The sequence below is a fragment of the Mauremys reevesii genome, linkage group 6, assembly GCF_016161935.1.
Source record: "Mauremys reevesii isolate NIE-2019 linkage group 6, ASM1616193v1, whole genome shotgun sequence".
Taxonomy (NCBI): domain Eukaryota; kingdom Metazoa; phylum Chordata; order Testudines; family Geoemydidae; genus Mauremys; species Mauremys reevesii.
In genome coordinates, this window is record NC_052628.1 from 112,891,768 (window position 1) to 112,915,993 (window position 24,226).

The 24,226-nt window shown below is 44.5% G+C and overlaps 2 protein-coding genes across 3 annotated transcripts in view; one reads left to right on the forward strand and one right to left on the reverse strand.

Moving 5' to 3' along the window:
* The window catches only part of ACO1 (aconitase 1), a 42,221-nt gene extending 26,397 nt beyond the window's left edge, over positions 1–15,824 (forward strand). The window contains exons 12-21 of the mRNA XM_039543433.1: positions 3,736–3,871; positions 4,524–4,608; positions 6,895–7,051; positions 7,601–7,725; positions 8,831–8,935; positions 9,372–9,514; positions 11,083–11,230; positions 12,398–12,520; positions 13,807–13,992; positions 15,052–15,824. Of these exons, the coding sequence (XP_039399367.1) occupies positions 3,736–3,871; positions 4,524–4,608; positions 6,895–7,051; positions 7,601–7,725; positions 8,831–8,935; positions 9,372–9,514; positions 11,083–11,230; positions 12,398–12,520; positions 13,807–13,992; positions 15,052–15,165 (1,322 nt within the window). The 3' untranslated portion in view covers positions 15,166–15,824. The remainder of the gene's footprint in view (positions 1–3,735; positions 3,872–4,523; positions 4,609–6,894; positions 7,052–7,600; positions 7,726–8,830; positions 8,936–9,371; positions 9,515–11,082; positions 11,231–12,397; positions 12,521–13,806; positions 13,993–15,051) is intronic.
* A 2,546-nt stretch (positions 15,825–18,370) lies between these two features.
* The window catches only part of DDX58 (DExD/H-box helicase 58), a 47,602-nt gene continuing 41,746 nt past the window's right edge, over positions 18,371–24,226 (reverse strand). For both annotated transcript variants that reach the window (XM_039543431.1, XM_039543432.1), the window contains exons 16-18: positions 23,133–23,284; positions 21,503–21,649; positions 18,371–19,267 (exon numbers count right to left, since the gene is read on the reverse strand). In XM_039543431.1, coding sequence (XP_039399365.1) covers positions 18,962–19,267; positions 21,503–21,649; positions 23,133–23,284 — 605 coding nt within the window. In that variant the 3' untranslated portion in view covers positions 18,371–18,961. The remainder of the gene's footprint in view (positions 19,268–21,502; positions 21,650–23,132; positions 23,285–24,226) is intronic.

Here is a 24,226-nt window from a genome sequence, read left to right on the forward strand (position 1 = left end):
GCATCCAGGGACCAATATTTGGGCTGATACCTGGAAACTCTGGCTGCTGATCACGTTTTTTTCCTTGCGCTGACAAGTCTATAAGTGTGGTAAGTTTCATTTTGCACTAATTATCACCCGCCTCTGATCTCTCCTTGAGGCGTTTGATGCAGTGCTAAGCAAGGGTGGTGTCAAATTGCTTTGTCTGTACTGCAGCCTAGCTCAGGGGTTCTCAACCTTTTTCTTTCTTAACCCCCTGCTCCCCTCAAGATGCCATAAAAACTCCCCGGCCCACCTGTGCCCCAACAACTGTTTTTCTGCATACAAAAGCCAGGGCCGGCATTAAGGGGTAGCAAGCAGGGCAGTTGCCTGGGGCCCCACACCACAGGGGCCCCCACAAAGCTACGTTGCTCGGGCTTCGGCTTCGGCCCCAGGTGGCGGGGCTGGGCCTGGGCCTGGGCTTTAGCCCTGCACAGCAGCACTTCAGCTTTCTGCCTGGGGCCCAACGAGTCTAACATTGGTCCTGCTTGGCGGATCCCCGGCATCCTGCTCGCGGCCCCTCAGGGGGCCCTGGACCCCTGGTTGAGAACCACTGGCCTAGGTAATGTATGTTTCAGTCCTGCGGCCATTCAGGTCGATGGTGATTTTGTAATGGATTTTAGCTGGAGGCTGGGGCTCATGGATGTGTTGGAGTTTGCACTGAGCTGCATGGTACGCAGACCCAAGAACAGCATTCTCTGCCGCTGGAATGGCTCAGTCCCCGAGGTTCCTTGGTCTAGATCTAGTACTCTGATAGCAATGATGAAACTCTGTGGTAGTCATGGGATGCTTCTGTCTGACACTCACCCTCCCATTCACGCCCTGGGGGCGAAGGGAAGAACTTCTCACTCATGTTCCCGGTTTCAGTTTCTTGTTTCCTTCTCTTCTCTTTTCATCTTTGTGCCAAATTCTGGCTGGCAGCCCTGTTTGTGCATGTGCCAGAAAACCTTGGGTGGAGGAACGGCCTCATTTTGCCCCAGTTCTGGCTCCCCTCCAAAGGCACACAGAGGTGGCTCTGCAGTTCCTCTGTGATTGCAGCTGTGGAAAGACGTTCAAGGTCAGAACCCTGCAGGGGAGAGGATGGAAGAGAGCAGGCGAGTGGGCGTAATTGGTGTCGTTGCTCCAGGACCTGGTTGTGGGTGCACTCCTCCTCCTCCTCCTCTCCCCCGACCCTGCCGCTCTGCTCCTGCCAATCATCTGGCTGTGCACTTGTTCAGGACTGGGCAGAATAAAGATACACGTTCAGATTGCTGTTGCAAGTTGCACATTATGCAGCACTCAGGTGGTGGTCATGTTTGGTTTGTTTTCCAGATCAAAAACAATTGCCAAAATTCTAGGCTGAGCGGGTAGCAATGCCTGTAGTTAAGGCTGCCCATTTTAAGACCCTCTTTTCAGTTGCTTATAACTTTGCCAGACTTTAAGTTTGGGCTAAACTTTTCCTAGATGCTAGATGCCTGCCTCACACTGCAATTCTGGGGGAGGGCTTTGGCTAAAACAGTTCAGCCCAAGCAGCCTTCATTTGGCTCCCTTGTGCATGTGCATTAGGGTAGTTGTTAATTATGTTGTAGTATATTCTCCCTCACTCCCAGGACCCCTGCCTCATTCAGTGCACAGGATGGACCAGCTCTGGGGATGAAACAGGGGTTGTGTAATAAAAGGAGAATGTCTGTCTGTAAAACCTGGAGCTCATTTGTTGGAATTTGGGGAGTGAATGAGGCAGGGAGCTGCAGGAAGGGGCAGGATGGTCTCATGGTTTTGGGAATTGGATTCTGTGCTTGCCTCTGCAACAGAGTTCCTGTGTGGTGCTGAGCAAGTCACTTAAACCCAACTGTTCACATGTGGTCACTAACTAACTGTTCTTCATTCCTGGCTTGAGACCCTGGGTCTGATTTACAGAAGTGCTGAGAGCTCACAGCTGTGGCTGAATCAATGGGAGCTGTGCTTTGAACATATAAAGTGCTAGATAATAAGTGTGCTGGGAAATCAGGTCCTAGGCATCTCAAATTGGGCACCCAAAATCGGTGGATGATTTTGACCTTAGTCTCTCTCTGCCTCAGCTCCCCATCTTTACTAATACCTCCCCCGCACCTAACAGGGGTGTTGGGAAGGTAAATTCACTAATATTTATGAGCACTCGGACATTATAGTGATGAGTGCATAGAGAAGCCCATGAGGAAATGAATCATTGTCTTCAGTGTGCAGTAAATAAGGCTTGGGGTCACACATTGCACAATAAGGAGAAAACAAAATATCGAATAGCTGCTCATTCAGGGAGCACCATCCATCTAGTGCACTGACTGAGGCAAGGGCTGTATGGGAAAAATAGTATGTGGATAGTGCAATTATAAAGACTCTATCATAATACGGACACGCACGGGAGCCGAGTTAAGATTTGCACAAGCAACCGTAATTCTGTCACTGCCTAACTTTTGAGTGTTTGTTTGACTTGCAACCTTAATAATGTTCTTTTAACAGTTGTGTGGTTTTTTTAAATAGGTGCCATTTTCAAACTGGGTGTCTAATGTTAGGCTCTTAGGCCCAGATTTTTGAAGGTATTTAGGTGATGATGTGTGCAGTGTCGTAATGCCTAACTGATTTAGGAGCCTAAACCTCATTTCTCTCCCCCCCCAAGGGATTTAAGCATTAGGGAGTAAATTTAGACTCATGCCTCAATCCCTTTTGCAAATAAGAGTTAGGTTCCTAAATCAGTTAGGCATTGCTGTGCTCAGCATTGCAAAGCCTAAATGGCTTTAAAAAAATCTGGGCCTTAGTTTTATCTGAGCACCTCAGAGTAGCCCAGCACCTGCAGCTCCCATTGATGTCTCTGGACGCTGCGAGTGCTCAGTACCTCTGGAAGTTATCTGAAATGACCTGGTGGGCTGTTTGCATCATCCAAACTGACCACAGCAGCTGGCAAAAACTAGCCACCTTTTGTTAGCAGCCTCATCAGAGGGGTCACAGGTTTCGGAGACACTGAGCTGTCCTCTTGCCCCAGCGACACTGATCCAGCTTGCAGGGCTGCTGTGAATAAATGGCAGGCTTCAGTCTCCAAAACTGTCAACTCTGTACCACGAGCACTGAATTCACCTGTCCACGGACAAACAGTTTAAAAGGAATAAAATGGCCAGGAGAAGAATTCAGGCTCTGGGTAAACATATTCTTGTTAACAAGCTCAAAGAAATGGACTGTGGTACAGTGCTGCTTTGAAAGGGTCGCACTCCGAAGGTAATTAGATAATGCTGCTTCAACAGGCTACACATTGGGAGACCATTTGCTTACATCAAGGGGCCAGATGAACTTATGCCATTAGTTAGTTCGGCCCTGGCTCACCAGATTGTCTTACGTGGAATGTTTTATGGCTCCTCTTCCCTTGTTTATTGCATAGAAAATAGCTCCCAAATTGATCAAGCACCTGATCTTATACTGTGGGTGTGTGTGTGTGTGTGTGTGTGTGGGGGTGTGTGTCTTTGAATGTAACTGCACACAGCTTTCCACTGGAAATGAAAGAAACCAGTACCACAGTTCATCGAAGTGCTTGGAGTCATGGAACGTAAGCAGACGGGTGCTGATTCAAAACAATTGAATGGCGGAAATAGCATCTCTTCTGTTTCAAGCTATTCAAGGGAGCCATCAGACGACTTTTGGGGGTTGTTGTGGTTTTGTAGGTGGACTGTACCATTGCCAAGAACAATCACAGGTGCCCTTTGTGTTTTGCAGGATTGCTTGCTAAGAAAGCTGTTGATGCCGGTCTGACTGTGAAGCCATACATTAAAACCAGCTTGTCCCCAGGCAGTGGGGTTGTCACTTACTATCTGCGGGAGAGTGGAGTTATGCCTTACCTTGCTCAGCTAGGGTAAGAGGGTTTTCATCTTAGTTGATGCCTGTTTCCCATAATCCTTGGCAAATGTAATGACTGGACAAGCAACGCATTTGCAGCAAGTGATGGACTATAAGACCGTGATGGGTGTCCACAGTTTGAAAGGTATAGCTGAGTCATTCGGGCTAGATTCTCGACTGTGTAACCCAGGCTGCGCCATTTGCTCAGCTGGCCAATTGAAGCCTTTGATTTCACTAAAGGCTACTTGTTGCTAGGCAAGGGAAAGGCTTATTTCTTAAATGTAATTGTTCTAAACTAGTGTCTCACTTAAGACTTCTAGGTCTGGAATTTGTCCTATGCCTTGGCTGATGATAAACATATGGTCTCCAGTATGCATCGTTGCAATCACATGCACTAATGACTGTTTCCATGCAAAACATTGTCCTCACTGCAATTGTGCGTGCAAATTAGGTGCACAAATTTATGCACCCATCTACACTTTTATTTTTTTTAAGCAGCAGCAAAAGAATGCAAATGATCATCAGACAGTTTTCTGAGCAGAAAATGATATTGAATAGCTTGTGTTGTAACACATTTCCTCAAAGTGGAAATTGCCCAATCGTTTGCTTTATCAATAAGGAATTAATACCTATCTTGTGATTGCTAATATATTTAATACTGTCTCTAGGTTTGATGTGGTGGGTTACGGATGTATGACCTGCATTGGGAACAGTGGACCTCTACCAGAGCCTGTTGCAGAAGCCATCACTCAGGTACTCGGCTGCCATTAAATCTTCTGCAGCATGGAATACTCGTGGTCTTTCAAAGACAAAATCATGTATTTATTTCACTTGGTCAAGAGACTGAGGTACATCTTGAAGGTTTGCTGCCAAGGGATCCATGCAGGAGAGGGATGTGATACTTAAACTCAGATGAGAACTCCCTCCCTGCAAACAAAATGACAAGCTGCAGCAAGAGCAGGAGAGCCTACTTAAATCATCCTGTGGTGCAGCCTTAAAAAAACCTCAGGACGGTGATCCTAACAAGAAGCTCTCCTGTCGGCAGTGGGGAATGTGGAGTTCTATCTGCTTGCAAGGCAACTAGTTGCTGAGTGTAAATGAAGTTTTAGCATCTTCATTGAAGATGCTGTAGAAGCCAGCTTTATAAAAGGGAAAATGCTCGTTAGTTGGGATGTCCTGGTTTTAATGCAGAGTAGCTTTCTGTCTAATTAAAGAGTGAATGGGTGTCCAGATACGGAACAAATGTAGCCCCCTGGAATAATATCCCCCACCCAAATGACTCTGATTGTGTTTATAAATGGATCTGTATGGCTGGATTTGTGGAGAGAGAGGCCTGCGTTTTCAAACGTGACTAGTGGCTTTGGGTGCTTCAGTTTTTGGGTGGTCAACTTGAGATACCTTTTTGAAAGGGGCCTTGTTTCACTTCTGAGAATGCTGAGCTCCTGTCCTTGGAAAAGCAGCACCCAAAATCACTACCCACCTTTGAAAACCGAGTCTGCAGTCATCTCAAGGGAGCCTGGAAGCACTTCTGCCCCCTTTGACCACTAGAGACTTCGGACCAAATATAACCCCATTATAAGAGGGTGCAAATCCATCAACTTCAGGGTTGTTCCATTCAGTCTATACCAGGACTAAATCTGGCCTCTAGCTTAAAATCTTGACTAGATCACAGGTGAAAAGGGGCTGGGCCTCTCAAATTGTCTCTTCACAGGAATGTTTCTGTGCCAGAACCAGGCATCTTCACTTGACTGGCAATCTCTTCTCAGCCAAAGCTCAGAATTTGATAGCAGGGTCAAAACTGATGTTTCCTACATGCATTTTCTAGTAATCCAAGGGCATTAACAGGGAAAAAAGCAAAGTGAAGGCTGTATTTTGGAGAGGCAGAGAGAGTTTTCTGCTCACCCTGTGGGAAAGGAGAGCCTTCAGAATAGCTGAAGGCTACATAGCAAGATTCTGTTTTATTGCGTTTTCCTGTTCAGAATGTAGCTTTGCCCTGGGATTCAGAGGTCATCTCTTAGCCAGGTTTTGCAGTCTTCAATGTTAACCAGTTTCACAACTGTGTGGTGATGAGCTTGTTTGTTTGTGGTTGCGAGGTCTTTGACTTGCATGTTTAAGAAGCTTGGGGGAGGATTTCTGTGTGTAAAACATTTTTTTTCCCTGTCAAAATAAGCCTCTGTTTATTCCCTGCTGTGAGTAACAAACAGCGACAGGCCACCTGTGTGAACATGTTTGTAGGTCGTTAATAAACGACAGTGGAGCAGTGTAAGCTGGTATTGCTTTGTATATGGCCCAATCTTTGAATCTCTCATTCAGCGATACTGTAATGACATTCATTCATTCAGTGGCCGTCTGTGAGGCTACTGAGGTGGTTTGTAGCCAGACCTCTTGCAGGCTAATATTAGTGTGTTGGGTTGGTTCAGGGTTTGGATGGAAGACCTCCAAGGAACACTTCAGGAACAATCCTAGATATCAATGCCAGGAAGGACCATTTTGATGATGATTTGGATTGTGGTCCAGGACTGGGGCTCCTAAGTCCTGTACAAACCCAGAACAAACACGTGGTCCCTGCCTCTAGTCTGACCTTCAGGGTAATACAGGACAGAGAAAATGTGGTGCTGGTAATTCAGCAGGTGGTGGTGAGCCATTTCCTCAGAGTATTAGGGATCTTGTGCTGGTGGCAGTACTGCCTTTTGGGATAGCCACAAAATGTAGGTCCCGATGCCTTCTGGTCAGTGCCGATCCCTCTGGCAGGAGTGCTCCCCGGCTACACAGGCCATGTGCCACCATTCAGCCATGCTCCTGCAGTTTAATTACGTAAACTGCTCTGTCGCATGCTGTTCCAAGCTGTATCGTGCTGTTTGCTGGCTGCCCTGTCCCCCAATCCCATGACCTGTCCATGACTTTTACTAAAAATACCTGTGACTAAAATGTAGCCTTAATCATATACAATCCCAGAATGCTTTCCTTTCCATTGTTCTTTCCTCTGACCCTAAACATACATACTGCTTGTGTTCACTTGTCTCTACCGCTGTCTTGCAGGGAGACCTCATAGCAGTGGGCGTGTTGTCCGGAAACAGGAATTTTGAGGGTCGCATCCATCCCAATACTCGTGCCAACTACCTTGCCTCCCCGCCACTGGTAATAGCCTATGCTATCGCGGGGACCATAAGGATTGACTTTGAGATAGAACCTTTAGGTAAGAAACTGCTGGGATTTCTCCCCTATCCCCCACTATTTTTCAGAAAATTCAACTGATATTAAGTGATGAGTCCAGAGGGAGCGTCTCTTGTATTGGTTTGGGAGGAGCCCAATGAGGTGCATATGAGATGCAAGACAGGCAGGTGTTGGATCAGTCGTGGTCACTAAGCACACGTGGGGGAGAAGTGTGTTAATAGCACCAATAGTCTGAACCTAAGGAAGCTCCTTCAGGGGAATATTGGGTGTTGTGCCTCTGCAGGCTCGGGGGGGCGCGTGGCAAGGCAGACCTGAAGGATGCCTGTTTTGCACAGCGTCTCCTGGCAGCCCTACCAGAAAATACCAATGAGAGTTCACCCTGACAATGTCATCATCAACTTCCACGAGATCCCAGTCCACCGGGTCAAAGCCAGGCTGGAAAGCAAAGGCAGCATGGTCTCTGAGTGTTGGAGTACAGTAGAGAATTGTGGGAGTGGACAGCACACAGAAATTGGATCACTTTTTTCAAGTGGAATGTTTGTACACAAACTCTGTGTGTGGTTTCTTATAGGAGTAAATGCAGAAGGGAAGGAAATTTTCCTGAAAGACCTCTGGCCAACAAGAGACGAGATCCAGGCCGTTGAACATCAGTACGTCATTCCAGGGATGTTTAAAGAAGTCTACCAGAAAATAGAGGTGACTCAGTAATGCATTAACTGACTTTTGTACTTCAGCAAGAAGAGCTTCTGCAGCTGTTTAGTAAGGTCTTCCTGATAACGAAGTAATGAAGCAAAGTAAGCAGTCATGGGATAAGAGGGAAGGTCCTTTCATGGATTGGTAACTGGTTAAAAGATAGGAAACAAAGGATAGGAACAAATGATCAGTTTTCAGAATGGAGAGAGGTAAATAGTGGTGTTCCCCAGGGGTCTGTACTGGGACCAGTCCTATTCAACATATTCATAAATGATCTGGAAAAAGGGGTAAACAGTGAGGTGGCAAAATTTGCAGATGATGCAAAACTTCTCAACAGGGCTGGCTCCAAGTTTTTTGCCCCCCAACCCTGCTCCTTCCCTGCCCCATTCCAACCCCTTCCCCAAATCCCTGGCACCCCGTCCTCTTCTGGGCACGCCGCATTTCCCCTCCTACCCTCCCTCCCTCCCAGGCTTGCATGGGAGGGAGCGGGGAGAAGTGGAGTGGCGGTGTGCTCGGGGGGAGAGGCAGAGGCGAGCTTGGGCGGGGAGCGGTTCCTCTGGCCCCCCCCCCCCACCTCCCTGGGTTACTTCCTGTGGCACCCTCCACCGTCACAGCTCATCTCCGCTCAGGGCTGGCTCCCGGCTTTTTGCACCCCAAGCAAAAAAAAAAAAAAAGGAGCCGGAGTACCGTCCCTTGGAAAGTGCCGCCCCAAGCACATGCTTGGAGCACTGGTGCCTAGAGCCAGCTCTGCTTCTCAAGATAGTTAAGTCCCAGGCAGACTGTGAAGAGCTACAAAAGGATCTCACAAAACTGGGTGACTGGGCAAGAAAATGGCAGATGAAATTCAGTGTTGATAAATGCAAAGTAACACACATTGGAAAACATAATCCCAACAATACATATAAAATGATGGGCTCTAAATTAACTGTTACCACTCAAGAAAGAGATTGTGGAGTCATTGTGGATGGTTCTCTGAAACATCCACTCAATGTACAGCAGCAGTCAAAAAAGCAAACAGAATGTGGGGAATCATTAAGAAAGGGATAGGTAAGGCTTCGAACTCACTGAAATTCTTCTGAAAAATGTAATGTGAGTTTCTGTTTTTCAGACAGTAAATGAGTCCTGGAATGCCTTAGATGCTCCATCAGATACACTATATACTTGGAATCCCAAATCTACATACATTAAATCACCCCCTTTCTTTGAGAACCTGGTAGGTACATTTTTTTTTCTCCTTTCTAAAGGATTTTCTGTTCACCTCCAGGGCGGTTACACTACATTCAGGGCCAAATTCTCCTGTTAAAATGGTGTATAGTTGGAGTAATCCACAGCTGTGATAACCTGTTCCAGACTTCCACCTGTGTAACTGGGCCAAATTCTGATAGTCCCTCAGTGTGATCTTTTCCCATTCAAAAATAGCTTAGATCCAAAAAAAAAACCCCAAACCCTCCAACACAACTAATGAATATTCAGAGGTGAGGATTTGTTTGAAGAATGGGTGGATTTTTTTTTGACTGGTTAGTTTAACTACCTTTTAGTGCACCCGTCTCAACCAACTCAACAAATTCTGGGTCACTTTCATTCTTCTGTGTGTGTATCTATATAAATAAGAATTATTATATCGATAGTGCATTTTGTTTGCTTGCTAGACTTTGGAGCTCGAGCCCCCTAAATCCATAGTTGATGCCTACGTGCTCTTAAATTTGGGCGATTCTGTAACAACTGACCACATATCTCCAGCTGGGAATATAGCAAGGAACAGCCCTGCTGCTCGTTACTTAACCAGCAGAAGGTAAGTGACGTTAAATGCTTTATATTTTCATTCTCATACACGCCCTTTTTGCTCCTTCCCCCTCTCGCGCTGTGGTTCAGTGACTGTACTGTGCGTGTCAGAGGGTTGAAATTCACGTGCCTTCCCACCATGCTGTTTTCACCTCCTTGCGCCTGTCGGGAGCTCTTCAGAAAGAGCTGCTCCTTCTACTCTCCAGAGCAGCTGTCTTGCTAGCATCACATGGCAAGTGAGCAACTCTCACCTCACGTCCTCCCTTGACTTTTTGGCTTCATGCTATAGTATAAGCTGGGTCAGCCAGTGCAGAGATAATAGGGAGCCATTTCCCTTCCAGATAATCCAATAAAACCAAGATTTGGCTGAAGTCAACACCAAAACTTTCATAGATTTCAGTGGGACCAAGCTTTGACTCTAAACACATTTCCTCTATAATACAGGACTCCTTCATTGGTCAAACCAGGACATCCTGAGCTACAGAAGCTCTTGAGTTCACATCTTCTTCCTTGGTCAGAGCAGCTGCTGCCACTGGCACAGGCTTGAGAACAGGGCACTCTTGCTTTACTGTTATAAGGGAAGTCTGGGGTTTTGTCTGCCAGGCCTTGGGCTAATGTTGGAATCTTCTCTCAGGTCTGACTCCCTGCTCTGTTTCATGCACAGTGTTGTGCCTCTAATCCCTAGTCCATCTCTCTGAGCGGCACGAGTTTTGTTTCTGAAAACTACAAGTATACTTTTTTTGAAAACATTGCTTTTGTAACAAGCCTTTCAACGGGTTTGTAAATGAAATGTGCTCATGTACCAGAGGTTACTGAATGCAAATTACTCTTGCTTCATGGGTGCAAGTCCCATTGATGTCGATTGGCTTGAAAGTCTAAAGTCCCATACACAAGTTGCAAAACAAATAAAGTATGTTAAAGCAACACTTTGGATGGATCCCAGTACAAACAGCTCTGCTCTATACTATTCATCTCTGTTACTGGCTCAGGTAGAAGGAGACCTGTGTGTGTTTCTTTGGGGGTCATGTATAACTCTTATGCTCTCTGTATAAATGAATATTCCCTTGTACACCCACCCTTACTGTTACATAGGGGAAAAGGTATCGGTTAGCCTGCCCCAAAGAGCTCAAGTTCTACTGGTTTGAACAATGCCTTGCATAATGGGCTCTGGTCAGGGACCGTAGGTCCTATAGCAACAGAAGTAAGCAGTGGTAGCAAGTAAGTAGCAGCTAATCGGAAGGGATTGCTATTGGCTCTTGTGGCTAAATGCAGCCTGGTTCCTATTATTGTAGCACCACTCGTGTTGCTTGGGGTAACAATGCTTTGGCAGCCTCTCTGGCTAGGTCCTGGTGTCATGCTTGCGCTACCGTGGGCTGGTAAGAAAGATGTTGAAATAGAAATAATGAACTGGGAGCTGGTTCCCGACTACACTGCCGGGGACCATGTGAGTGCTGGAGAGCGCTTTCAAAGCAAGTTAAAAAGATGACTGGATCTAGCTTCAGCGATGTCTCTTCACAGCTTATTTCATGCAGCCACTTCAGTTTAAAAATAAAGACCGGTGTCTCTTTTCTCTAATAGCTTGACTCCTAGAGAGTTCAACTCTTACGGCTCCCGCAGAGGTAACGACGCTGTCATGGTCAGAGGAACGTTTGCAAACATTCGCTTGTCAAACAAATTCATCAATAAGCAGGCACCCCAGACCATCCACTTCCCTTCTGGAGAAACAGTGAGTGCACTGCTTGATCCACACTGGCGCTGCCAACCTCAGGGCACCTACCTAGTTTGCCTGCAGTAGTTACTTTGTGTTTAAGGTGGTTGGGGGCTATTTCCTAGTTTTTTGGGTCAGATCCTCATCTAGTGTCGGCTGATGTAGTGCCAGTGACTTCAGTGGAACTATGTTGACTTATTGAGAATCTGTCCCTTTAAAATATGAGATCTCTCTCTAAAGCATACATCTTTTTATCAATTTCTAATCCTGTATCTGTCTATATATTCTGTGTGTAGCAATATCTATGCAGTAGAACCTCAGAGTTACGAACACTTTAGGAATGGACGTTCATCATTCTGAACAAAAGACTGACTTAACACAGCCTTGAAACTGTACTATGCAGAAGAAAAATGCTGCTTTTAGCCATCCTACTTTAAATGAAACAGGCACACAACCGGTTCTTACCTTGTCAAATCTTTTTTGAAATTTTCCCTTTACTGTTTTATGTTTAACACGGTGCTGTATTTAATGTTTTTAATCTCTGTTGCTGCCTGATTACATACTTCTGGTTCCAAATGAGATGTGTGGTTCCAGGGTCAGTTCATAACTCGGAGGCTCTACAGATCTCTATATATTTATATAGCTAGATGTATATTTCTAGAGATCTCTCTATAGAGAGACAGAACACACAGAGAGAGAGAGAAATCTAACACCATGGGTGTGTAGACATGCAGTCTTTAGCAGCTCTCATCCCAACATAACAATACATCTGCCACTATTATTGGCTATTTGCAGCTCTGCCAATAGCACCTGTGCTCTTCTGGGCACCAGTGAAGAGAGAACACACAGTATAATTTGGGCTGGGGTGCACAAGTGATACTGGCAGGGCTGTAAATGGCCAATACTAGATGAAGAGAGATCGGTGTTGGGATTAACTGACCTGCTCGAGCTATTTCACATGTTGGTGTTGTTCTACATCTGTATCCACTCACATTCTGAACAAAGCACACTTTCATGGTGGTGTAGGCTAGCTCTATGCTGAATGGTGGTATTTTGCATATGTGTGATTATGGAAGGAAAAGTTCTTAGAGCACCCTTCTGGTAGACTTGGAAGCAGCAGAGCTCTTGTCTTGTCGGGACACAGCTGTGTGTGAAGTAATCTAATGTATCTGGTATTCCTTCCAGCTGGATGTGTTTGATGCAGCTGAGAGGTACAAGCAGGCAGGCCATCCCCTCATTGTGCTGACTGGCAAGGAGTATGGCTCAGGAAGCTCCAGGGACTGGGCAGCAAAGGGCCCTTTTCTGCTGGTGAGTGACTCTGTAATAAATGGAAGTGGAGAAGTTAGAACCACCCTTCATTGTTCACTTCTCCTAGATGCTTGTGAGCATCCTGTGCCCAAACTTCCCATTGAAGGTGAAGAGTGTAAATTAATAAAGAAATATTCCAAGGAGTGTCTGTCTGTCTCTAACTCCAAGTAGAATGTTACTATCAGTCACTAAAGGAGAATTCAGACTAGGGTGCTAATGCTGGTTAAGAAGAGGCTGCTGATTTGCCTTTGCGAACAAAGCCCAGTTCTGTGCCCAGCAGAGCCTTTGCAATACCGGCAGTGTTGTAGCCCACAACAAGAGCTATATACTAGAGAAGCCAGTTATTCCTGCTAAGGAAATTCATACTTACCCAGTAAACAGGTACGTTTCACTCTTAACCAGGACTCACTATTGCAGAAACAATAGCATATAACTGAGATGATCAACGCCACTCTACAACTAACCACCAACCACAAGCAGTAGATTGCACACTCCAGGCGCCTTGCACGTTATTCCCCCAAGCGCGAGTACGATTGCTTTGGCAGAAAGTTGAGGTTGGTTTGTGCATGACACTCCAACCAAAAAGGGGCCAGACTTGTAACTGTTACTTATTTACCTGGACTTTAAGCTCTGTGAGGCAACAGCTCTTTGTTCTGTGGCTGCGCGGCACCAACTGCTGACAGGATGCCATTGGTGAGCGGGGCTCCTATGTGCTGTTAATATACAAATAATACATTTTGGAAAGAAGAGCCCTGATCTCACTACCCCATGGAGCAGGATGGGGCTTTGGTTCATTTCCCACACTTGCACTTTTTCCAAGAGGCTGGGTTGGAAGGAAAGTTTCTGTTGAAACTGGGAGTTATTTAAGAGATCGCTGTGCTACATACGATCAATGATGTGACTGCCTTTTTTTAGAAACAGTGCGGCACCTAGTAGTGGAGACAGGCGCACACGATAAACCAATATCTGTGCACAGAACAGAGGTCATGTGGCCCAGAGCACAAGCCTATTCAGGGTGCCAGTGTGTGTGCTAGGAGTCCTTATTCCCCCCTTTCTAAAAGATAACATGGCCAAGGTTTTCAAGGCCCCACTATACAATACCTTTCAAGGAGCACTTTCGGAAAATGAGGCTCCTTTGTGGTGGGTAGGAACACAAGTACTAGTCACTTTTGCAAATCTCTGCCTATAACTCTACTGTATGGTAATAAGGAGAATTTTCCCAACCTATGTAGAGAGGCTATTCTAAACCTATAGTAAACACAGCTGACTCTGTTTGCATTTCCCAGGGAATTAAAGCCATTCTTGCCGAGAGCTATGAGCGCATCCACCGCAGTAACCTGGTAGGAATGGGAGTGATTCCCTTGCAGTATCTGCCCGGAGAGGATGCTGAGAGTTTAGGTCTCACAGGACGGGAACGTTACACAATTGTCATTCCTGAAGAACTTGCACCAAGGATGAAAGTCCAGATCAAGGTAATCAGGAGCCTGTGGGTTGGATTTTCAAAAGCACCCTGGAGTTAGCAGCTCCGACTCTCTCTCTCTCTCACCTTCCAGCATTCTTGGTCCAGCCCCTGCTATGGTGTATGAGAGACTGTGTGGCAAAGAATGAAGTCCATAAAGTGTACTTCATGCAACTACTCAATACTGATGCAGTCCACTGAATCTTAAGTTTGACTTCCTCCACCCATACAGATTGTATACTTTGCACAATGTAGTCAGTGCCATGTAATAGCGACATATAGCTAAACTGTAAGCATGAATACACTAGGGCCAAACAAATGGTGAGCACATTTTTAGATGAGATTTCGGAAAGGGCCCCACCACTTTTGCCATAGTGTAGAGTTCAAAGTAGTCAACAATAAATCTAGTTATGTTTAAGTGATATGGGTAGGAGACTGCTTAATTAAATGAAAAAATATTGCCAGGGAAGAATTGAATCCCAGTGCATCACTTAATGCATTTTGAAACATATATATAATCTTAATCCACAATGTGTGCACCTCCTTGAAATGCTTAGCTTGGACAGTTTTTAGTACAGAAACAGTGATTAACCTTTTTTTCCTGGTGCCCTATCCTCTCTGTGCCAACACCACAGAAACTGAGGCTGCAAAAAAGTTAATGGAATTAATATTTTTGCCACATTACTGAAGCCAAGAATTTAGAAAATAAAAACCACTTTAAGGGATACAAACTTTCATGCTCCAAGACATAAATAAACCATTTTTTACTAGATTCAGGTAGAAATTTTATCTGGAGATAAGTTATTCCATACCTGAGTTACTGGGTTTTGTCTCAGGCTCTGACCAGAGTCAGGTAAGATACTGGACTAGGTAGACCACTGATCTGACTCTGGCACTTGTGCACATTACTGGTCACTTAAAGTTTGTTATTGCTAAAGCATGGCTTCCAGCTGTATGTGGGAAATAATCCCCCTTTCACTAGCAGATCCTGTTGCACTTGGCACACCTGCAGATCTTAGTCATTCAAATAGCACAATGTACTCAGTTAATGTTCTCTTTCTAATCCCCACAGCTGGATACTGGGAAAACCTTCCAAGCCATCATGAGGTTTGACACTGATGTGGAGCTCACTTATTTCCGCAGTGGTGGCATCCTGAACTACATGATCCGTAAAATGGCATCCTAATTAAAGCAACAGCAAGCAACTGTCCCGTTAGAAACCTGCCTTTGATGGCCACACGCGAATGCCCAATAATCCCGGAACTTGGACGTCTAAACCATGAAATCAGTTGTTTCCTTGTGGACTGTATTACCCAGGGGCTTGTTTACAAAGGTAGAATGTGTTCAGTTTCCTGACACACTCATTTATTTTTCCCAATTAAATACCTGTATTATTTTTTGTATGGTGACTAGATTGACTATTCTAGTATGGGGCGATGCAGAAAGTGGATCTGTAAACACTGCCAAAGCCCGTTCTGTAACAAGTGGTGATTTGTACACAGTGCATTTAGTTTGATGACACTCGTCAGTCAGATACAGTACTGTACTCATTTCAGTTTCCCAGAAACTGACAGGGTACACTGGGATTTTTAACCCCCTTCCTACCCCTTCCCCCCAATCTGGATGAAGTGTCAGAGGTTGGCGCTTTCCTATTTAAACAGCATTTGATCAGAATCCCTCTTCGAGAGGCTAATGCTGAAATTAGTAAATTGCTTAGCTCGCTCTTAATCACAAAATGTGAATTATCTTCCTTTAAGAACATCTTCTCTAGGCACTAGGTTTCGGTGGGACAGTGGACCTTTTGGGGGACAAATTTCTAAGAGATTAAAATCTATTTTCAAAAAAGTTTGACCATCGCATTGGACTTTCTTTGCATACTGACTTATCTTCAGCAAGAGGCCGATAGTATGTTTGAGAAGTACAGTTTGATCATGTGGTTCTTCAGTGATACAGGTAAGAAGTAGCTACTGCTATTACAGAAATACTGCAACATTCTGTAATGCTCATATTGCTAGAAGCATATTGTTTGTGGCTCTTTGAAGACTCCACATTTTGGTTCTAGATAAGTAGCTAATAGCTACATACGAACCCGTGAGCCCTCGCTGCGTACACACTGCTTGTAGTGGCTTCCAAAACACAGGAAGTGTTACTAAAGAGGCTCCTAACCTATCACCATTTAACTACTCGGCAGGAGGAGGGGACACTTCCATCGATTTTTAAAGCCATAATGAGGGACTGTTGTGACCACCTACATTAAGCCTATAACCTCCTATTTGCATTAGAACATCTTTGGGCTTGTTTTCATGGGGGGTAACATGCACTGGTTCGTCTGCATAGACCCTGCTAGTGTGCTTTATTGTAGTACAATTTCTAACTCTGTAGTAACAAAGATTGGCAGAAGTAAGTTGTGACGGGTTGGATCACAGAACCCCCCTTTGGAACTGCCAACTGACGTGCCAAGACGACTTCGGCCCCTGCTTTCCCTGCCAGCTTGGGACTCCAGCACCCTGCCTTGTTGAGCCAGACACACCAGTCTGCTCCAACACAGACCCACGGTCTGAACCACGTGCCCCAAAGCTGCAGACTTAACTGAAAGCAGCTTAAGAAGTGCTCCTGTCTTTAACACCCAGATGCCCAACTCCCACTGGGATCCAAACCCCCCAAATTTTACCCTGTATAAACCTTATACAGGGTAAACTCAAATTATTCACCCTCTAACACTGATAGAGAGATATGCACAGCTGTACCCCCCCACCCCCAGGTATTAATACAGACTCTTGGTTAATTAATAAGTAAAAAGTGATTTTATTAAATACAGAAAAGTAGGATTTAATTGGCTCCAAGTAGTAACAGACAGAAGAAAGTGAATTACCAAGTAAAATAAAACACAAGTCTGATTAATACAGTAAGAAAACTGCGTACAGATAAAAACCTCACCTTTTAGAGGAATTCCAGTAAGCTTCCTTTTACAGACTAGTCTCCTTCTAGTCTGGGTCCAGCAATCACTCACACCCCTGTAGTTACTGGCCTTTGTTCCAGTTTCTTTCAGGTATCCTTGGGGATGGAGAGGCTCTGAGCCAGCTGAAGACAAAATGGAGGGGTTTCCCACAAGCTTAAATAGACTCACTCTTATGGGTGGAGACCCCCTCCTCTCTCCTATGCAAAGTCCAGCTCCAAGATGGTGTTTTGGAGTCACACGGGCAAGTCACATGTCCCTGCATGACTCAGTTTTTACAGACAGCAGCCATGGTTTACCTGCTGCCTTGAATGCCCTCATGACTTGTGTGGATTGGAGCCTCCCAAGATCCATTGTCCCTTCAGTGCTTCTTGACTGGGCACTTAACTTGCACATTCCTTTCTCAAGAAGCTGACCAAATGCTTTACAAAGGCTACTGAAAAGTCATGCCCATACAGCAAATATTCATAACTTTGAATATAAAAATGATACATGCACACAAATAGGATTAATAGATTCAGTAGATCATAACCTTTACAGAGATGTTACATGACATAAAACATATTCTAGTTATGTCATATATACATTCATAAGCATATGTGACAATGCCCTCCAAGGCTTTATGGAAATAACTATAAGAAACGCACTGGCTTTTATTAATGGGAACTTTCTAAACTCCTAAAGCAGGAAAGTAATGGTGTAACAATAGAAACAGAAGATTGAATTTGAGCATTTGATTTACACTTCAAATTTTGCTGCAGGAAGCAACCAGTTTGTAGAAAGACTGTTTTAATTGTGGATTACTAATCACACTTCCATTAAAGTTATTTTATTTAAATGCATCTCTTTTCATGAGGAATTAAACAGAGCAATACTGATAAGTGTCTAACAAACATGCACTGCTAACTACTAATTAGCACAATTTAAGTAAACAGCTGCCAATCACCACTATAGAGGGAGTTTTCCTCCTAAAGTAAATTGCTTAAATTGAAAACAAAGGCACTGTTTATCCTTGTCTGTTATGATACAGACAAACAGTGGATTTCAGTTGTCTAATGGGAGGGATGAAGCTAACCTCATGCAGGTATACTGGGAGATCTTGGTTTGACCTTAAATCAGTTCTGGTTAGACCTGCCTCCCACTAAGAGACTGAGTAGCAGCAGCTGCACAGGAGGTAAGTGGCTTCATTTTGTTAAGCCTAACATTTTTTACCAGGATTTTTTAAAATCTAAAGTGTGTTTGTTCAGTTGAAAACAAAATTGTCCAACTCTTCTCACAAAACACTAAATTAGGGACCAAGTGTAGTCTCTAAATCCAGAAAGTTGAAACTCTTTTAAACCTGACTTTGGTTCCTTCACAGTAAGGAACTGATCTGTCTTGTATTTCGCCTGTAAACAACTCTACATCCTGGCATAAATGAAGTCTGGAGGTGAACTGAATTTTAAGGTTTAATGAGGTCAGGCTACATAAAGTGCAACATGAACAAACAGCAACAAAACAGATAAATCCAATCGGTGCAAAACACATGCAATTTCAACTGGTCACTGGTAGAATGCCACTTAACTATCTACACGTTTTACCTAATAAATTGGATTAGGCATTCAAATGTGTTTCTTCACACACTCCACAAGCTATTGTGCAGCGATGAAAACTTAACTAAGCATGCAGTCAGAATACAAATTAGGGAGTGCTCGAACTAGTCTAGTGGAGGTGACATGTATACTCCCTCTTTGTTATTTAACAATACCAGACTGTTTAGGTAAAACGGGCAAAAAGTCCTATCAATCAGGGCATGAAATACAGTAATTCCTAGAGCGTTATTAGTCCTCATCCACTTAGAACTGAGTACAAAATAAGGTATAACCTTCATAATAGAATTGCCAATGAAAGACTGCAGAGCCCCCTTTAAGCAAGTGCTGCCATTTGCCCATTCTGCATATAATCTATTTCACACCTGAGTTAGGAACATGCATTTGTGTACCTGGAAATAGCTCACCCAGTAGGGTGGTGGTGAACCAATTGTTACTCACTCTGTGCTGGACATTTCATTTATGTCAAATTCCCTCATTGCAAAATCCACCTCTCTCCATTTCCGGAAAACTGCGAGTTTACTAGTTGTAACATCCTTCACCACAAAGCTTTCAATTTTGATTACAGGGAGGTCATCGAATGCCTTGTACCTCACTGTGATTCCCCAGTCGTGCTGGCACTTGGGCTCCCGGCAGTACATTTTGCATTTCTTCTCAAAGTGGTCATAGCGGTTTGGTTTTTTGTGAGGCTTTGTTAGAAAACGTTCCCGAAACAGGGCATCTAAGACAGTGTGGTGAGAAGTCTAAAAATGACATTAAGAATATTAGATGCAGCTTAATACCAGAAATTTATCATAATTTCTAAATGCTTAAGTTTCCATTTGTTGGCCTCCGTACGCTGATTTTACACAACTACCAAGGGAGTTCTGCCTCTGTCACTTGGTTTAAACTACAAGATACAATTCTTCTGTACAAAATAGCTTGAGTTGCAGTAGCACTTCTGGAAAAGGAAATTCCCTTACCAAAAAAGTAATGGAGATGAAAATGTCACTCATCCCCCTTCTCCCAGGAAAATTGTAAAACCAAATGTAATTTGCAAGGAGTGGTGAAGTCTCAGCTAAGAGTTTGTGACAATGTATTTGAGTCGACTCTTATAAATCTCCTATTACAACCTCAGCTCCAATTAAATTTTTCCTTGTGTGGTACTACAACGCACAGCTGGCCTTACAAGGGGAAGAACGATTTTTAAATGACTGTGTTCCATAGTCCCTAATGTCGCTTACTGCCTCACTGGGGAGCTGGATGGAAACTCTAGGGCAGTAGTACCCAACCTTTTTCATCTGGCGGGCACCAGACGACGGGCCACGGAGGACTGTGGCGGCAGATGAGCATCTGCCGAAATGCCGCCAATCGGCAACTTCAATAGGCGTCACCGCCGAAATACCACCAAAAAATAGGCGGCATTTCACCGGCGACACCTCTGGCTGACGCTGCTTGTCAGCAACATTTCGTCCACCGGTCAATATGCAGGTGCTCTTAGACATCCCGGGGGCCACCATGGCGCCCGCGGACACCGCGTTGGGGACCCCTGCTCCAGGGAGTTTCCAGTGCAAGGCTCCCCCTTTATGGTACTGCAGGGGGAGGGGTGTCAGTCCCCTACAGAACCATAGAAACAGGAAGTTCAGAGCCAGAACCCTGCTTCTCCTTGCTGCTTCCTACCCCCACACCTCCCTGCTACTGGAACAAACGTAATCGAGACACAGCTAGTGCCCATCTGCGATTTCCTAGTGCTAAGGCATGTAAAGCTGGGTGGTGCAAGTCAGTTGCGGGGAGTTTTTTTTTAAACAAGGAGCAGTAGGTCACCAAGCAGTGGGGACTCTGCCAGAGCACAGCTTGGAAACCACCTGTTTGCAGCATGTGAAATACCCCAGGCCTGGGAAACCCAACATCAATGCTTAGATTTTCCTGATGTCAAGGACAAGGCTCTTCTCTTGTAGAGCTGCCTTTCCCAACCTCAGTGGGTGGGAGCAGAGCTTGACTGAGACCCTTGGGTCACCATAGACAGCCTCATGAAAACGTGAATAATGCCCAGCAGCAGTTCTAAAAAAGGAATACACCACCTAAGGAATAAGAAGGAAAATAATCCTGAAAAGGATAGTGCTACTCCATAAAGCAATGATATACGTCTTCTCCTGGAATGCTGTGCTCTGCTATGGGTGATGAAAGTCATCTGAGTGCTAGAGAGACTTCCATAGGAGGAGTGATTGAGAAGATCACAACTCTTCATTTTAGCAAGGAGATGAAGAAGGAAGCACTATGATAGGGCTATATAAAATATTGAATGGTTTAGAGAAAGTAAATAACGCACTCCTATGTAGCGTCTGTCATGATACAAGGGGGAAGCCAATGAAACTGAAAGGTAATGCAGTTAAGGGAATTTTTTTTCCCCCCTACAATGCATAACAAGCAACTGGAAATCATCAACTCAGTGCTAACCTGCAGCAAAGAGCTTAGCAGGATTTTTTAAACATAATCTCTGGGTTGAAAGTGAACATCAGTTACATTAAGTATTCAGGTACTATGTATATTGTACATGTATAAGATGAACGTGTGGTTATGAAGGTGGGTGGTTTGTTTAGATATCGATATCTATTTCCTGTTTGTCTACATTTACCAACCAATGGATCATGCTTGAGGATAAACATACATAAAGTAGGATAAAAAATCTAAACCACTGTTTCTGAGTGTAAGTTAAATGTTAACAGCCTGGGCTTAGGAAGAAATTTCTCCTATGTACCGTTGTTCCATAATTATACATTACACTGATTCTTGCACCTTTCATTGAAATATTTGGCACTGGCCACAGGATGAATCACAGGTGTGATGTGTCACTAAAGTTCCTATGTCCCATTCTGCATCAAACTGGTCATTTTAACTTCCACATCAACTGTAACCCTAAAATTGGACTGGTAAGGCTCAACTGGTAACGAACTATTTGCACAGCATAACATTCACAGATTCCTAAACTATATGCTTACCTCTATTACCCTGATGTCTTCTGTATTACAGGCATATGCTCTGCACTTCCCACAGAGCAACTGTCTATTGCCCTCCAGGGGCTTTTGTTTTATTTCTCTCTTTCTGGAATCTCGCAGTGTCTTTTCCTTGTTTTGCAAGTCATTTATCTATAAACCAAAGCATTAGAAACAAAGGGATATTATGAGCTTCAAAGAAACACCGAGGGCCAGAGGCTCAGCTGATGTCGCTCTGTGTAGCGACAGTGAAGTCAATGGAGCTATGCTGATTTATACCAGCTGTAGACCTGGTCCTGGTCCTGAAAATGGTGGTGGTTGTGGAATTCAAGCTCCTCTTTGCTATTCCTTATGAAAATGTGACTCAGTCTCTCAGGTCTAATAACTCTCCCCAAAGGACCCCACCCCTATTCTTTTCAGAATTGCAAACTCCAGTTATCCCTACGTATTTTGCAATTCTTATGCATCTATGACGGGCAGCCTGACATCCAATTCTTGAACAAAGTCTCTTTTTAGCAGAAATATGAAGCCAGCACCTGTCTGAGATGGTCACTGATGAGTGAAGAGCATCAGGGAAAAAAAAGTTTACTTCCAAGCATGCTCAGGACAAGATTTTTGTGATGTCAGAGCCCCGAGCCCCTGACATCACAGCGCTCACTACAATGTAATACTATCTCATAGGCCCAGATCCTCATCTGCTGTAAAGCCACATGGCCCCACAGACAATATTTGACACCTGCTGCTTTTCAGCTCTGCGGTAGTTGCAGTTAAACAGTGGTCAACGTTAATTTTGGCATTGAAGTGGATAGAGTTTTGCTGATTGACTCCAGCTAAGAATCTGGCCCAGACACCACTACTGGGACAATTTGCATGAAGGAGAGCACATCTCTGACCTTCTCCACCCTGGAGACTTTTTCAGTTTTAAGATAGGAGAGATACTCCCAGCATACTTCTAAAGCCCGTGGTTTATGTGAATGTCAAATATTGTCTGGATTAGGCTGCCCTGCAGCACACCTAAAACACCATTCCAGTGCCTGTGAGGATGGAAGGGAATGGCATAATCACGCAAACCATTCAAAGAGCCATCCCCCTACAGTCCCAACCTGCTCACCAGTGGGGCTTTGAAATCTCCCAGAATCCACTGCTTCAGGGAGCTGTGAAATCAGTAGCCAAAGGCTACTGCAACTGAAACAGGACATTGCTAGTACAGACCCAGCAAATCTGGAATGGTTCAGAACATGACTCAGAACACCTAGTGTGGACACAATGACCTACTTGGGCTTAAACTGGTTTCTGTCGTCAACTCAGAAATTTTTTCAGTGCTAATAAGCCCACCCACAGCCCTATGCAGAGATGCTAAAAATATTATAAGCATGTCCATCTATTGCTATGCGAACATCCACTTTGACCACCAGTGCTTCACAGCTACCATTGGGGTGAAACAGCAGCACACAGCAACACTACACAATGGATTAGCACATACAGGGGGAAATGTATCCCGGCCCCCGCTGCACAGGTTCAGCACAAGGCCTCAAGCTTTGTGTGTGCACAGAGTGAATACGTGGTGCAGTGACAATGGCCAATTTAGGTTCGGTCTCTGATTTGGACCATGCAGAATGGCAGCGAGTGGACCCACCTTCCTTGCGAACTTCTCCTCATCCCACTCCTGCAGCTGCTTGATGGCCTTGTTCATCATCTCCTCCTTATAGATATTGTTCCTCTCGTTCTCAGCCACTTCGCTTTTGCTTGTCACAAGGATGCACTTGCTGTCTTTTGCCCTTCCGCGACCTGGGGGTGACAGGTAGCCCCTTTATAACGCGCTATAGCGAACAGAGCAAAAGAGCCGACAGGCTGTGCCCCGAAGCCTGGGTCTCAATGCAGGCATAGCAACTGGAAATGTTATGCTTCTGCATGGGTCCTCATGTGGCCCTCGCCCATTCCCAAGCTGCAGCAACTACACATGCTTAGAAAAGCCTCCCAGTTAAAATTCACTGGGCCCAGGCCCTCTTAATCTGAAGAAGTATCCAAAAAAAACCACACACATTCTATGAAGTTTTGAAGTTACAAAGACCCCACCCTGTTTTGTATGTGTTCTCTCTGTCTGTACTGTGTTACACATGAGGCCTTCAGGGGTGATTAGCTCAGACAGTTTGTGGCCAGCAACCACTCTATATCATCCCACTGATTTCTTTTAGAAAGATCCGTAAGGCTAGATGAGGAACAAGACAGATGAACATCCATTAGTTATCTGTCCCGTTGTTAGATTCCCACCAAAATGAAAACGGATAGTTGACAGTAGGAAATACCATTAGGGGAAGGATTGTCTCTTCCCTATGTATTTTTTCAGTGCCTAGCATAATGCGGCCCTGATCTCAACTGGGGTCTGGTTCTACTGGGATACAAACTAATAAATAATAATAATTAATAATAAATAGTAATTCATAGGATTCCCATGTTGTCCTAGGCTTTTAAAAAGGGGGTCCGTTAGAACTAACTCACATGTAGTTTGAGTTCCAAAAATTTGAAGGAGTTAATCTGTCCAACTTCTTTTTCAGGTATTTACAACAGCACTTGTAGCAAGAGAGCTTTTTCCCTCAACACTTTAAGTGTCTAATTTTGAGGTAATTATTTAATACAAAAATAAGTAACAATAAAACTATGACATTGAGTGTCTGCTATAAACCCCAAAAGCCAGGAGCTCACCTCAGTGAAAGGTCAATTTAAAATGAG